General features: G+C 43.8%; 1 protein-coding gene across 4 annotated transcripts in view; it reads left to right on the top strand.

Annotated features, from left to right (window-relative positions):
- The window catches only part of CDK8 (cyclin dependent kinase 8), a 181,643-nt gene that overhangs the window by 42,007 nt on the left and 123,732 nt on the right, over positions 1-15,904 (top strand). For all 4 annotated transcript variants that reach the window (XM_074985692.1, XM_074985700.1, XM_074985712.1 and 1 more), the window contains exon 2: positions 10,017-10,092. In XM_074985692.1, the coding sequence (XP_074841793.1) occupies positions 10,017-10,092 (76 nt within the window). The remainder of the gene's footprint in view (positions 1-10,016; positions 10,093-15,904) is intronic.

Raw genomic sequence — 15,904 nt, forward strand, 5'->3', positions numbered from 1 at the left:
TGTTTTTGGAAACAGTTTTCTCAATAAAACATTCATGATTAGAACCCTTCCAATTTTACAGCAGTGACAAAACACATCGCAGATTATGAAATCTGGTCTTCCTCCTGTGAAATCTGAAACATGCTTTTACCCTATACTGTACAGATTTCACAGGGGAAACAAGCATTAATGGTGGATCCTAACCCAAAAAAACAGTTTGGGGTGTTTGGGGGGGGGTGTGTCACAAGGTTTTTCTTAGGGGGGACGGGAAGGTCAGAGTATTGCCACCATTTGCTGCTGGGTACCTGGAGAGTAGCTGCTACTGGCTAGGCACATAATCATGGCCACAGTGGGTTAGACCAAAGGTCCATCTATCCTATTATCCTATCTTCTGACAGAGGTTAGTTCCAGATGCTCTATAGGAAGTGAACAGAACAGGTAATCACCAAATTGATCCCTCTCCTGTCACCATTTCCAACCTCTGACAAACAGAGGCTAGGGACACCATTTTTGCCTGCCCTGGCTAATGTCCATTGATAACTTCCATCAATTTATCTAGTGGTTTTTTTAACCCTGTTCAAGTCTTGGGCTTCACAGCCTCCCCTGGCAGAGGGTTCCATAGGCCTACTGTGCACTATGTGAAGAAAAAACTTCCTTTGGTTAGTTTTAAGCCTGCTACCCACTGATTTCATTTGGTGACCCCTAATTCTTTTGTTATGGAAACAAGTGAATAACTTCCTTTATTCCCTTTCTCCATACCAGTCATGATTTGATATACCTCTATCATATCCCCACTTAGTCTCATTTTTTTCTAAGATGAAAAATACCAGGCTTTTTAATCTTTCTTCATATAGCACCCAGCTCTTAAGGCAGCACCCTGCAAGTACCAGCACAGAGGTAAGGGTGGCAATACCATGCTACACTATCCTTCCTTCTTCATTGATGCTAATTATGGCTCTGCCTTCAGAGCAGGGCTCCTGGCCAGTGGTTGCCACTTTCCAGCTGCTGAGCTCTCTAGCCAGTGCCGCTACCAGTAACACCATAGTAACCTTGAAACTCCCACTCTCCTTTTTGGGTCAGGATACATAATTAAATCTGAAATTTCATGGTGTTGTAAATTGCTGAAATAATGAAATTTTAAGATTTTAAACAAATCTTATGATTGTGGAATTGACCAAAGTGGACCATGACCTTGTACGGCTGTATATATGGGATAGCTTCAAATTACTACAACCCAAACTCAGTGGGACCTCATCCTGAAAAATTTTTCCTGAACCCCCTCATCTGGACTCCAGACAATCCCCTACCTCTCCAAGCTCATCATCAGAAATGAGCTGTCCACAGACAAAGAAACCGACTTAAAGCAGCAGACAGAACAATAGATGCAAAATCTGCATATTCTGACAGAACAATAGATGCAAAATCTGCAAACATATTTCCACTGCAGCCAGGTAATCGGTATGCACCCTACCTCCCTGCAATCCCTGGGAATTTTTAGAATCGGTTTCCAGCAGGTTGCTTCTATGTAGTGCTCTCATGGCATCTTCTCAGGGAATCTGGGGTGACAGTCGTGGAGTAAGGGACATTGATATGAAACTATAGGCTCAGTTTTTCGCAAGACAAGTAAGTTGATTCTGATACATCAAGTCTAGCTATGCAAATGCCTTGAATTTTTAGTAACATGGCTCTAAAAGTCTTTAGGGTAAAGGCTGTTTGTTGCTATGGCATAACCCCAGGGTTGGGCTGAAGAGTAGTTAAGCACCTGTTAATGACAAGTTTTATTGCTCAATTGGCAATGTAGACAAAGCCTTAAGTTTTGCTGTAGACATAGCCTGTGCTGCTCGGAAATGTAGGGGGAAAAAAATCTGTCTCTGAGCAACATGAGTTACACTAACCTAACAACCTAACACACACCAGTGAGGACAGGAGAGATGCTGCTACTCATTGACTTACTTAACTTAAACCCTTGTACTCCAAGTGGAGCATAGGTCATCTACAAGTCTCCTCCACTTCACTCTGGGTCAGGACAAAACTTCTAGCTGACTCCAGGAGTATCCTGGTTGTTGTCCTTCAGTCTCAGCAGATCTTTAGGGTGGTTTAATTGTATCAGTAGGAGAGCTCTCTTGCCCATCTGCATAGTGACAACATGAGCTCTTATAATGGTGCAGCTGTAAACTCTTTAGACAGTCTTATTTTCTCAAACTTGAAGAAGAGTGGCAGAAGCTACTGCCGGGTGCTTACCTGTGGCTGAATAGCAGCAAGTGCTGACTCCAGCTATACTGTGGTGGGTGGTGACTCCTGGCTCTGGCCAGGCAGTTCTGGGCTGTGGCCACGCAGCAGCAGGCAGTGGCCCCAGGGGCTGACCTAAATCTCTGGCTGTGTGGCAACAAACTTTGATCCCTGGTTCAGTCAACACAGTTCCTTCCTTGGCTTCAGGGGCCTTAAAGCACTGAGGAATAGAGTTTTACGTACATCAGGTCTTCCCAGATATTGCCTAGTTTTTAATCTGGGCGGATTTTTTAAATAAGAGGCAATGTCAATGGTTTTTTGCAGGGCAGATGTTGAAGCTCAGATCCCTAAATGGCCTGTCTCCCAGTTGGTCCCTGCCCTTTCCTGGCATCTGATTGGATTCCACCCACCCAGGTCCTAGCTCCCTGCACTGAGGAGGAGGAGAAAATCCCTCAAGTTAGGTGATGATGGATGACTGTCTCTGTCTTGCTGGTCTGCACTACCTCTTCTTACACCATGACAGGGAGCAATACTGGCATCCCACCTCAAGAATGAGCCCTGAGGTATCTTTTCTGGTACATACACAACCCCCTTGGGCATGCTCCAGACATCTCTCCTCTCTCTCCAGTGGTGTCCTCTTTTTGTGATCCTAAAACCTGGTGACCCTACCCAGGGATCCAGTAGCTAAGCAATCTGGTTTGGCATCTCTGGCTGGAGGCCCACCAGATCTGTGACAAAAGCTAATTTATGGTGGATAGCCTGATGTCTATTCTAGGCAAAATGAGAGGCTGGTTTAAAAAAAAAAAAAATGCAATATAACACACAACATGGTTTCAGGAAAAATAGGTTTTATGAAGTGAACTTCATCATGTACATGAGATCACAAGATTGGTAGATAAAGGTAACATATTCAGACTTCTCTAAGATGCTTGATTTAGTATTGCGTGACTTAGTATTTAAAGGTGAGCAGTACACATAATCATCACAGCACATGTTAAATGCTTAATTACCCAGCCTCTCAAAATGTAGTTGTTAGTCAGTCGTAAGACAGGAATATTTCTTGGGGGTCCTTCAGGGATCTTTTTTTGTTTGTTAATTAATTTTAAAGTTGAAAATGGAATGTGTATCTTCATTCAGGCTGACTTGCAGTTTATTCGTCCACTGTAAATGTGAGGCATGTTTCTTTGACGTTGCCTTCTCTAATGTAAACATACACCTGTGTGTGTTTCCCCCAGATTCCCCTCCTCTCCAACAAAACAGTTCACTGCATACATTTCTCCTCCTTGGAGAGAAATTGAGTGAACAAACACTGACACTTAGTCATATTGCTTAATGCACTACTGGATTGGTGGTGAGATAGATATTAGTGATGTCCATGACAGAAGAACCTATAGATAATAGCATTCATAAGATCTGACTTCCCCTCTGGGGAAGTTTTTGTAGACTTGCTGTTCAGTCAGGAAGGATTTCTCTGTGCATAAGTCCTCGTACTCTTTAAGTGCTGTTGTCTGCTTTAGGTGCCTGGTCTACACATATGGCATGCTAAGCTAAGACTTTGAAAAGCCTGACTAGTCTGTTTTGGTTAGTTTTAAAGATAATGAAATTTATTGGTCCTGGCTTGTGGATAGTAATGACAAAAATAGAAGTCAAAAATTGACTTCAGGTTCCAGTTTGATTTATGGAAATTTTTTTTCCAAATCTGCAGCCACTTTCCTTATGCTTCCCCCTGCCCCGGTTGTTCACCATTAAGCGTACGTGCTCAAAAATGCAATGTAGGTGCTCTATTTAAATACATTATTTTGGGGAAAACCACTAAGTATGCTGTAGTTTAATTCTGTATTATTTTCTCCCTCATTGTATTGAAGACAACACAAAAACAAACAAACAACCCCCTCACTGATACCCTGCAAGCAAAACCAAAACAAAAAACTGCACTGACTGGGATCCTAACCGAGAAGAAGAGACACCTTACTCATGTTCAACTTGGAGTGCTGGGGCTCTGCATGTGCTCTGGTCCATGGGCTTTAGTTTCCCACCCCTGGTTGTTGGTTTTCCCTTATCTGTTTTCCCAGAGTATCTGAAAATTGAAATCCCTCATAATAATTGCTAATTTATAGGTAGTACTTGGTGTTAATATGCCATTTTTATAACAAGTGACTGCTATTGATTTATATATATTTTTTTTTTTGTAGGAAGAGAAGTATTGTACTAGTCTGAGTTAATAATACAAAGATAAAACAGCTTATAGCGGAGATTCATTTTAATGGGTTGAATAAAATGCAAGTAACAGCTGACAATGAAGCTATGTATTGAAAATTTTAACTTAATACAGCTCAGACTGAACTATGTTGTCATTAATAATTGTATTTGGTCTTTAGAATGCTTTCATTCTAATATTGTTAATGGTGTGTCTAGAGTAGAATTTTTATATATAGTATATGTACAGAGTGAGTATATTGGAATGTTTATCTTTATCAAATTTATTATCAATTAATTATTAAACACAAATTATCAATCTATATATTCTTTAGGGGAGAGAGCATCTTAGATAATTTAACACGTCATTAGAGTTACTATAGTGCAGACACTTCTGACAGAGGGAAAAGAATAAACTCCCTATGATGGGTTTAAGATAAGAGAATTCTCTCAGGTAAGTAGTTGAAACCACATGGTTCTGTTTCAAGGAGCTGTCCTTAGAATGTGACAAATTTAAAATTCCAAGGGAATTTTTTACTGTAACTTAATATTTGTGTCTCTTGCTGTTTTATAACTTTACTTCATTTGACATTGATCACATAATTTGAACAAAGGTCACCTGGTAATACAGGGTCCTAGTCAAGAATGGAAGTTCATATGCTAGACATTGCACATACACACAGAAAACCAGTCCAGTCAAAGGACGCTTATGTGCCAAAGGCTAGATCCTACAAAATTCTAAATGGTTCCCAGAGGTACTTAGAACCCTGTTGCCGATGTGTTGATCACAATAGATTGTGGGGGTATACTAAAGCACCATCCTAAGTAGGTACTCTGCACTACATGATAAGGCAGGATCGTCCCTATAAGAAGAACATGTGGGTGTAGGTGAAAACACCTTGGGGACTAGTAGAAATCACAGTTTTAAATTACCTGCATGTACGACTTTCAGCTTTGTAGGCTTTTAAATAGGTAAGTGAATAGTAACTTCAATTATTTTCTTGGGCTACCTATCTAACAGCAATAAGTAGTTAATACACTGGAAAAGGCTGAAGAGTAAGTTCATACATACCTAAAGTTCATAAATATAGCTCATGCTCTTTAGTGAAACGTATACATAATACATTAAAAATGGTTGCGCTCTCAATCACGTAGGATATTTCCTTTAACTGCTTCACCAGTCACAATTTTCTGTTTGATTTAGAATCTCATCAATTTTGATTTTCAAAACACATTTGTGCAGTATTGTCATGTATAAGTCCATCTAAAATTTGCCATTGTTGCTTTATGATTTATTCCTTAATGAATCAAGATATAAAGAGAGCAAAATTAGAGTTTGATTTAGTTACAGTGGTTATGCAAGTAGACTTGCTTGCTCTGTAATGGTAGTAGTTTCATTGCAAGTAAAAATAAACAGGAGGAAAAACATTTTGAAAAAAGGACTAGCTTATTTAATTCATACCATTATGACCATTGTAAATACGGAATACTCCCAAGAGTAAGATAAGGGCACTTCTATTATTCCTATCAGAGCTATCAATTTCTCCTTACCAGCGAGAACATTTCTTAAATTGTGTTGAAGATACAAATCCTATGAAATCTTTAAGACGACATGGCTTATTTTGTGATCTATAGATTACAAAGATATAGGTGAGAGTCAATGAAAATTAGACCACAAATTACCTCCATTGATAGTTCTGTTACTGGGTAGAAGATTGATGTGGCAAAGAATTGCCTTCCCTTTCTTGCCTGGCTATGCAAAATTGACCTATCTCAGAGCCCTATTACTACAAGGGGAAAATGTGGTTGACAGCATTTGTGGGCCAGCCAGGAACCCACAGATGAGTTGCCAAGCAATCAGTTGTGCTGTTTCTTTTATACAGTACTTGGCTGTAAAAGTGAATTATAAACTAATTTCAGATTACTTCAACTGTTTATCTATTATATAGCACTGTTTCCATAAAAGATTGCTTTTCTGCTTTATTCCTACAGGCTTGTATTTTTAAAGGGTTGATACTTTTCCTCTCTCTCTAAAGGCTGTTCTTACTTTGTTTCAGATTGCTCAAACTCTGGGCAAGCTCATATATAAGCTACTTAAGCCTATATTTCAGCAAGGTTCATACATCGTGGTTAAAAACTTACCATTAATAAAACACTGTTGGGTGCAGTTCTTAACCTAATCTTGGTAATTTTTCACATGGTTGTCCTCTCTTTTCTTGTCAGGTATGGACCTGTATTTGAATTTTACAATCTAGTTTAGACTTTTTTTGGGGACCAAGGAAAGACGTCCGAAAAGTGAAGGTGGGGAGGAGGAGGAGGTTATAGAATAAGTGTGATGACATTGGAAGATGGAGGTAAACTCCTTTTTTGTGGATCTGTCTTAGTACTTTAAAACATACATCAAAGTTTGAAGACACATACCGAAATACATGGTGGCAGCCGGAGAGGACCATGATTATTTCTTATATTTAGACAAGAATAAAAAACTACATTTATAAGAAAATATTTACAAATTTGGGGTATCAAATTGTGTACTATGCAAATTAAGGTAGCTTGGGTAATGTTAACTTACTATCCTTGTGCATATGCATAAAGATAGTCTTGAATTACATGATCATACCCTACTTTAGAATTCTAACCTCATTCAATGAATGGCATTCATAATGCTCAAAGAGTGGGTAGCAGTTTAATATTTCTTAATTGAATTCATGACCACAGGACCTCTTTGTCGCATATTAGTCAAATCCTGCCCTCAGTACGATATTCTCTTACCATCGGTTCCATGGCATGTTATAGTCACTGAGCAGGCTTTTCCTCTTATGCCTACTTAAATCTTTTGTCCTTGTCGAACCTCATCAGGTTTCTTTTGGCCCAATTGTCCAATTTGTCTACGTCACTCTGGACTGTGTCCCAACTCTCCAGCATTTCTGCCTCTCCCCCTAGCTTAATGTCATCAGTGAACTTCATGAGGGTGCAGTCTACTCCCTTGTTCAGGTCATTAGTAAAGGTGTTTGAACAATACCAGCCCTAGAGCTGACACTTGGCGCTCCACTTGATATCGACCACCAGCCAGAGATGAAGCAGTTGATCACTACCCATTGAGCCCAATGATCTAGTCCAATATTTCTCAACCTTTTCTTTATAAAGTACCCCTTTAAAAACCAAACCAAACCAAACCAAAAGGTACCCATCAGGATATGTGAACCACCAGCTGAGAAACATGGTCCAAGGAAATCGGAGGTCTTGAAGCACATGCCATTCAACCTTTCCGAACTAATGTACCCTTTTCAGAGTCAGAGTTGTTTTGCATACCACCAAGTTATGCCTCGCTTAAAACTACTTACAAAAACTTGCAAAATTATAGCAGAAGACTTACTACAGAAAATGTGTTGACTTTCTACCATCTTATCATCAAATAAACAAATTGAAACAGAAATAGTGTACTTACATTTCAGTGTAAGGCAGGGGTGAGCAAACTTTTTACATCAGGACCCACTTTTCGTCTCTGCAAATAGCTGGTCCCCCTAGTCTGTCTAATAAAATCAAAACCAGTGTAAATTTCAGTCCGTGTTCATATGGGTGGTGGGGGGAAGTCTTTCAGCATGTCAGAAAATATGTTGCATGTTAAAACTTTATTAATCAGCATATAGATGCAAATATACATACATAAAAAGAGTAACATTTCAAATTTTCAATGGGGGAGAGTGCTTTATGTTTATATAAAAACTCTTCAATGATTTGGGGAGTGCTTTATATACACTCACTCTCTCATGCACTCTCCGTCTCACTGTTTCAAGAGCCTGTCCCACCCACACTCTGGTTTGGGAGGGGAAGGAGGGGGATGACAAATAAAAAAATCAACAGCTCCCTGCTGTTTAAAGAGCCCGCTCCTCCTGCGCCCTTCTCCAGCACACTCAGACGAAGTAGAACAAAACAAAAGATGAACATAATTGCACTTTAAAGAAAAAAAAGCCTGAGCTCTCTTGGGAAGCTGAACAAAGGAGCTGTCTTGGTAAAAGCACACATCTCTTACCCCCCACTCCAGCTGCGTCTGCCACAGATGCCTCCCAGCTTGCTCAGGCTGGGAGATGGGAAATTATTCCAGCATTCCCAGGGGATGGTGGAATCTTAGGGGGCAGGTGAGATGGCAGCATAAGTCTGCATGGCCCAAGGAGGCTTCAGATCCCTGTGCGGGGTGGGAGGGGATCTGAAATGAACCTGGCCCTCTGCTGACAGCAGAGACTGCAGAGGCCGGGAGGCAGGCAGCGCTGGACAGGGCAGCTGAGCTGACAGTCTGCGGGGAAGCACGGGGGTGGGTAGGGGGAGCCGATTGTGCTGCATCCCCGCCCCTTTTGAAATTTTGCACACCCTCCACCTGGCTTTGTACACCCTGGTGTAAGGCATATGAAGCCGTAGAAACAAGTCACTGTCTGAATAAACGTTTAAATTTTACTAGCATTTATGGTAGCCTGTTGTAAAACCCTGGGTGGAAAAACACTGATCTAGTTAGCTTTCTATGCGCCTTATAGTCCCTTTATCCAATCCAACCTTCAAGTTGCTGTCAGGAATACTGTGGGAGACCCTATCAGAAGCTTTGCTTAAGTCAAGGGTATCAGCCACGTGCACTGCCTTCCACGTATCCACAGTCGGTTGCCTCCTGATAGAAGGCAATCAGCTTGGACAGGCATGACTTGCCCTTGGTGAATCCAGGATGATTATTCCTGTTCACTTTCTTCTCTTCTAAGTGCTTCAAAATGGATTCCTTGAGGATACTGCTGACTTTTCCAGGGACTACCTCTTGAGATAAAGTATTCATGATCGTTCAAAATCTGTGCTGTGAGGGTTCCTGAGTAATGCATTTTATTTGTGTAAGCTAATGTACTTTGTAATTTTGTAATCTAAAAAATTGTACCCAAGACTTCTTCATTGAAATACTAACTTCTAATATGTGATAAATATAAAATTGTGTATCCTTGAAGTTGTATTGAATACTACCTTAAAATAGGTCTAATATATTGACGACTTGTAATTGTGGTGGTTCTTTGAGTGACTGCTCATGTGCATTCCAAGTTGGGTGTGTATTGGTGCGTACACAGTCACTGGAAGCTTTTTGCCTTAGCTAGTAGCCATAGGGTTGATGCAGCATCCCCTGGAGTGGCGCCAATATGGCAACCGATATGTGCACCACCTGACCACCCCCCTACCCCTGCTCAGTTCCTTCTTGCCATCCTGCTAGTCATTGAAGCTCTTGATTTTCTCTTCTCAACTTATTAGCTAGTAGCCTGTTTGTAGCATAAATAGTTCTTAAATAATTGTAAATGGTTTTAGTGTTTAGTCAACCTTTTCATCTTAACTAATAGCCGAGGCAGGTCTTTCGGGCCCCTCGGTGCCAGGGAGTGCCTGGCTCCCCAGGCTTTAAGACTTCTTCCAAGCATGGCAAACGTATGCCCAAGAGTGACTCCCATTCAGCTTGCCTGATTTGATTGGGGGAAGGACACTTGCATGACTGTTGCTCATCGTAAACTGACTAGAAATTGTTTATCCAAATAGTGCGTAAACTTGTTCTGAATGCACAAAGCAGTGTTTTCAAAACCATATTTTTTTCCCCACAGGAAAGATGATAAAGATTACGCTTTAAAACAAATAGAAGGTACTGGAATTTCTATGTCTGCATGCAGAGAAATAGCAGTAAGTAACCATCTTTATTATCAGTGAACTTTTAGTAAAGTATTTTTTGAGGTGAATGCATCTTATGTTAATGTTTTTAGTAGTAATCAATTATCTACGTATTGAAATTTAGGTTTTTTTTAAAAACCTACTTCTCTCTGGATATGTCTACAAAGCAGCCTTATTCCAAAATGTACTCTGGAATAGCCATTCTGAAATAGCTTATTTCGAAATAATTCTGACTCACACAAAAGGGCATTTTGAAATAGCACTTAGCTATTTCGAAATAGGCTCTGTGTGTTTAGACAACATATTTCAAAATAGTCATTAGACATACTATAGCTTATTTCACAATAGGAGCTCTTCCCCATCTTAAGAACATCTATTTCAAAATAGCTATATTGAAAAAGGCCCTATTCGTTTGAAATGAGGTTTACCAATTTTGAAATAAGTCTACCATATTTTGAATATCTTTTGAACTAGCGGTTGTGTCATGTTAAGTATTTCACAATAATAGCTCTTCTTTCGAAATAACTGCTGTTTAGACCAACCCTTTTTGAAGAATGAGGTTTTTTTTGTTGAACAACGTTACAATTCCTAAATTATATTTTATTACATATGTAAGCATAATAGGTCATAATAATCCATACTATGAATGCATATTGATTTGTACTGGAAATAAGTTATTTTTTTCTTCATTAAGATAGTGGCTATCTAAACTTTATATTTTCAACACTGTTCATTATAGTATGTTTCAGTAAAATGGTTTAATGTTGGTTTATTATTTATTTGCTTTCCCATTCAAAGAGCTTGTACCATTAGAAGTAAGATAATGTAAAGCAAGAACTCAAAACAGGCTTCCAAGTAATTAATACCTGTGATTAGTTGATGTTCTGTGGAATAGTTCTTTTTAGAGATGATATTTATTCTGTTTTCTGACTAATCTGAGACATACATTTTAATTGACATAGAAGTTAAGACAGAGTATACATCCTTTATATTTTACTATTTGTATGTAACATAAATTATTAATTTTTAGGTTTGCCAGTTCACCAAATCCACTTGGTGACTAAGGCCTTTAATTATTTAAACTTTAAAATTTTGGTGATTCTGTAATGTTCTTAAATGAACATTATTTTTTCCCTTGGATTAAAAATGAGTTGCCACTTCTTAAAATGCAAACTCATGGATCTTTTAATGTATCATGTTTGTGTGGATCCTTTGAATTCTTAGTTTACAAATGATTTCTTAATGCTACAGAAATATTCTGTTTGTGGATGCAGATAATTAACATTCTACTAGAAACACCTTCCTGAAATTTATGCTTAGATTTTTTTATGACAATTGATGAGTGAAAAACGTGAGGTGATGCTTTGATTTTTTTTTTTTTGGTAATTTTATTAATTACTATCCATTTCTTTCATAATAAAGTAAGATTAGATATGTACTTTAGTTAAGTCTCAAAGTCTTGGCTTGTGTTTTCTAGTGACTTTTATATGCCTAGTCTAAGGCTGTCAGTTGCTTGTAACTTTGCCAAACTCTAGCCATTTGGACTGGAATGTCTCCTATTGGGTGTCTGCCTCAGGTTGAAATTGTTTTGGAGAATAAAAGAGTTGGTAAAGGTAACTTTTTGCCAGTGCTAACTAATGCTCATAACTTTTTTATTGGGGGGGGAGGGTGGGGGGCACGGAAGATATAGGGCCTCCCTAATTTGGAATGAGATCTTCAAATTTGGTGGGGGGAGTCACCCTTGCTTTAGGAATATTCCCTGTGCTGTACCTATGAAAACTTGGTTGAGTTTAGGTGAGTTATGAGCCTCTGAAAATATCAATGTGCACATGCTCTGTAGAGGTGTGTTTGACTAACGAATTCTCTGAAGATTGCATGCGTATTGAGACTGCTGTCTCTTGGGGCTGCAGATATTGAACAGGATTTTTCCAGCAATTTCTGCTCTGGGACACAAGGGGCTGCAATAGTGCCAGGTGTTTGGAACTGAGAGATGAAAGACTGAATCCAGGAATTAAGGAAGAAGCAAAGGGGGTTAGGAACAGGAGCGGGCAGGAGGGTGAATGGATTGCTGGAGACAATGGGTCAGGAGAAGGAGAAGAGGTAGGCAACAAGAGCTAAATGGATGGGGCATAGGGAGGCAGGCTGTGAGTAAGTAGGTTGAAAGGCCTAGGCCTCTTCCTTACAGTACTTGGCTTTGAATCTCAGTTATCAGTCGCTGTGTTTCTGCGATGTCAGCAAATAGTTATGAAATGTACTGGCACAGTTTCTCATCCTTCTAGTGATTCTGTCACAGAGGATAACAGCAAGCTCAAGCACAAGCCCTTTGTCTATGCTTGAGTTGTAAAGTGAAGCTATGGCAGTGCTTTAATGATAGTGTGGTCAGGGCAGCAGCACTGATGGGCCGTTTCTACACATGGCACCTTTTCCGGAAGATGATCTTCGGGAAGATCTTCTTCCGTAAGAGTGCATCTGCACATCAAATAGGACCTCAAAAGAGCCACCCCTTCTTCTGGAAGAGCGCATCTATACATGCAATGGCACTCTTCTGGAACAACAGGGCAGGAAACAGCACGGATGGGGTCGCACAGCCAGGGAGCCCTTCCGAGGCCGCTGGCCTTGTGGCCCCTTAAAGGTCCCCACCCAAACAGCCCTTCCCTGCAAATGCTGCAGAGGCCAGCCACGTCTGTGCACAGTAAGCCAGACCCAGATCCCTGTCCAGCGCCCGCCAACCAGGAGGCATGGACCCTCAGCAGCCACAGGACAGCGGGCTTGCCTTCACCCGCACAATAGCAATCCTCCTGACAACTCTCCTCAGCCTCTTGTGGAGACAGAGGCCCAGGCCCATGGGTGCTGGGCCCCCTCCGACCGGTCCAGTGCATCTGGACCCACGCCACCAGCACAGACTGGTGGGACAGGGTCATCACAGGGGAGTGGGACAATGACCACTGGCTGCAGAACCTGTGGATGAAGAGACCTTCCTCGAGATCTGCAGCTGGCTCACCCCTATGCCACAATGCCAGGATACCTGAATGAGGCCAGCACTCTCCCTGGAGAAGTGCATGGCCATTGCCATATGGAAATTGGCCGCCCCGGACAGCTGCCGATCCATTGGGCAGCAGTTTGGGGTGGGCACATCCTCCGTCAGGGCCGTTATCCTCCAGATAAGCCCTGCCCCAGACCCTTTCCCACCGGTGGGAGGGAAGGGGCTGGTGGGCTTGGGGGACCCCAGGTGCCAATCCTGAGGGGGCAGGGCCTGGGGGGTGGGCAGGCCTAGCCCAGAAGGGATACCACATGGCAGCTGCTGCAGAGGTCCCTTAACAGGGGAGGCCTGGTAAGGAGGGAGGGGGTGGAAGGGGAGGGGGCAGGGACCCCTCTGTATATGCACACGAGTGCGCCCATTCCCCTGTAGGTCATGAGGACCATCAACCATGTGCTGGTGCAGCAACTGGTGAGCACTGGGGACCTGGACACAGTTGTTGAGGGCTTCACCGTGCTCGGGTTCCCCCCAGTGCTTCAGTGCAATTGACGGGACACATATCCCCATCAGGGGCCCAGACCACAGTCGTGGCCAATACGTCAACCGCAAGGGGTACCACTCCATCGTGCTCTAGGTGGTGGTGGACGCCTGTGGGAAGTTCACGGGCATTTATGTTGGCAGGCCGGGCAGGGCACATGACACACGGATCCTGTGGAATTCTGTCCTGTTCCGCAGGATGGAGGCTGGGACGTTTGTGCCCCGGCTGCAGCAAGCTGTTGGGGACATCATGATGCCTTTTTGCCTCGTGGACAACCCGGCCTACCCACTCCAGCCCTGTTTGATTTGCCCATTCATGGGCCACCCCACATCGTCCCAGGAGCTGTTTAACGCCCGGCTCACATGGGCCTGGTATCCCGTCGAGTGTGCTTTCAGCCATCTGAAGACACGGTTTAGGTGTCTCCTCACGCGCCTCGGTGTGGGGGTGGAGAATGTCCTACAGGTTGTGGCCACCTGCTGTGCGCTCCACACCCTCGTCGAGGCACGTGAGGGGACCCTGCCCCAGGGCTGGATGATGGAGTTGGCCCCCTGCTACCAGCAGCCCACTGCGGCCCCGACTGGCGGCTGGACTGTGACGGGCTCCAGATCCAGGAGGTGCTTCGGGAGGCATTCAGCCAAGGGGACTACTAACCCCCACACTGCTCCCAACAGGCCCCCCCTACACACACCCCATGCTCACACCCCCCAACACCCCACCCTCCCTCACAGTAATCAGGGACACCGGAGGAGGGGTGCTGAATGCTAACATATATGTAACCCTCAACCTTCAACAACTGTGAGCAATGTAAATGGTGAATAATAAAAATAACAGCCACAACCTGAAAGGGAGTGAACTATATACATGGGGGTAAGGAGGCAGGGGCACTTAAACCTGGACGGGGACTGGGGCAGGAATGGTGGGGGACCCTAATCAAGGGACAGGGTAGAAGGCCGTGAGCCCCAGTGCCTGTGGGCACCCCACCCCAGGTGCACAGTCTCCTGCAGGGCGCTGATGGGGCTGGAAGCACCTGGCCCAGCCTCAGCGGAGAGGCCGGAAGGGGCGGGTTGTGGCTCGGATGACCCTCCACGGGATCCTGCTGTGAGGTCCCTCAGTGCAGCATCGGGCAGGCCCAGGGGCAGTAGGGCGGCCAGGGCCTCAGGGTCATGGGCCGGGGACACAGGAGCAGCTGGGGGGGCAGTAGCGGGGCCTCAGGGGGCACGGCGGCGGGGGGGGACTGCAGGGGGCAGTTGGAGGTGCTGGGGGCTGGCCCGCTAAGGCCCCGCACACAGTGCAGAGCATCCCCACCACCTCCCCCCATGTGTCCTGCCTCCACTGAAGCTCGGCCTCGTCGAGGACCAGCTGTCTTTTGGCAAGGGTGTTCTGCTGGCAGAGGGTCACTGTGTGGGCTGCGACCTCCTCCTTGTGGCGGCTGTGTCGGGTCCGGTGCACCTGTGGCCACCGCACAGCGGGGGCTGGTGTGGGCCTAGTTGGTGGGCTGCATGGTCCTCTGGCCTGGATGGGGCTGGCACTGCGGGGCCTCGGGGGAGCGTGGCAGGCAGCCCTGCACGTGCTGTCTGTCTCACATGCTCTGCTTCCTGCCACAGGGTCTCCGGGTGCTTGCACTTTTAAAGGCTGCAAGGACCTGGGGACCATAGAGGCTCGCTGGGGGTGTCTAGAGTAGCCCTGCTCTCCAGCAGGCTGCTGCCATGGAGGACTGCTTCTTTCGGAAGAAGCAGTCCGGGAATGTCTACGCATGCCTTCTTCCGGAAGAAATCCAAAAGAGTGTCTTGCATGTGTAGATGCTCCTCAGATATTCCAGAAGAAGGCACCATTCTTCCGGAAGATCTTGCCTGTGTAGAAATGGCTATAGAGAGCTCTCCCAGCACCCAAGGTAAACCACCTCTACAAGGGGAGTAGCTAACAGCGCTGGAAACCCCTTTAAAGTCATGCTGTACAGTGCTGTAACTTGCTGTGCTTAGTGTATGTGGTTTTCTCAGACCCCTGAGTTGAGAAACGTACAGCATAATAATGTGGCAGACAAGCCCTAACTATTTAAATCAAGTGACAAGTGAATTAGAAGATTGTTAGCTGCTGGCATATTGTTGCCACTGCTATCTAAACACCCAGGAAGACCACTTCCTGCTGCTTTCAGAGCTCCTTTCTGCTCTCCCTTTGCCCTCCCACATGCTCTCTGGCTTAGGGCAATCTGTTCCATTTAGTGCACTGATGTTTTGGTTCGTTATCCAGCTGTGGATCTAAAGGTTCCCAGTCATCTGGTTCCACAGTATGGAGCTTTTGTTTGACTTATG

This window comes from Carettochelys insculpta, chromosome 1 (genome assembly GCF_033958435.1).
Source record: "Carettochelys insculpta isolate YL-2023 chromosome 1, ASM3395843v1, whole genome shotgun sequence".
Classification (NCBI taxonomy): domain Eukaryota; kingdom Metazoa; phylum Chordata; order Testudines; family Carettochelyidae; genus Carettochelys; species Carettochelys insculpta.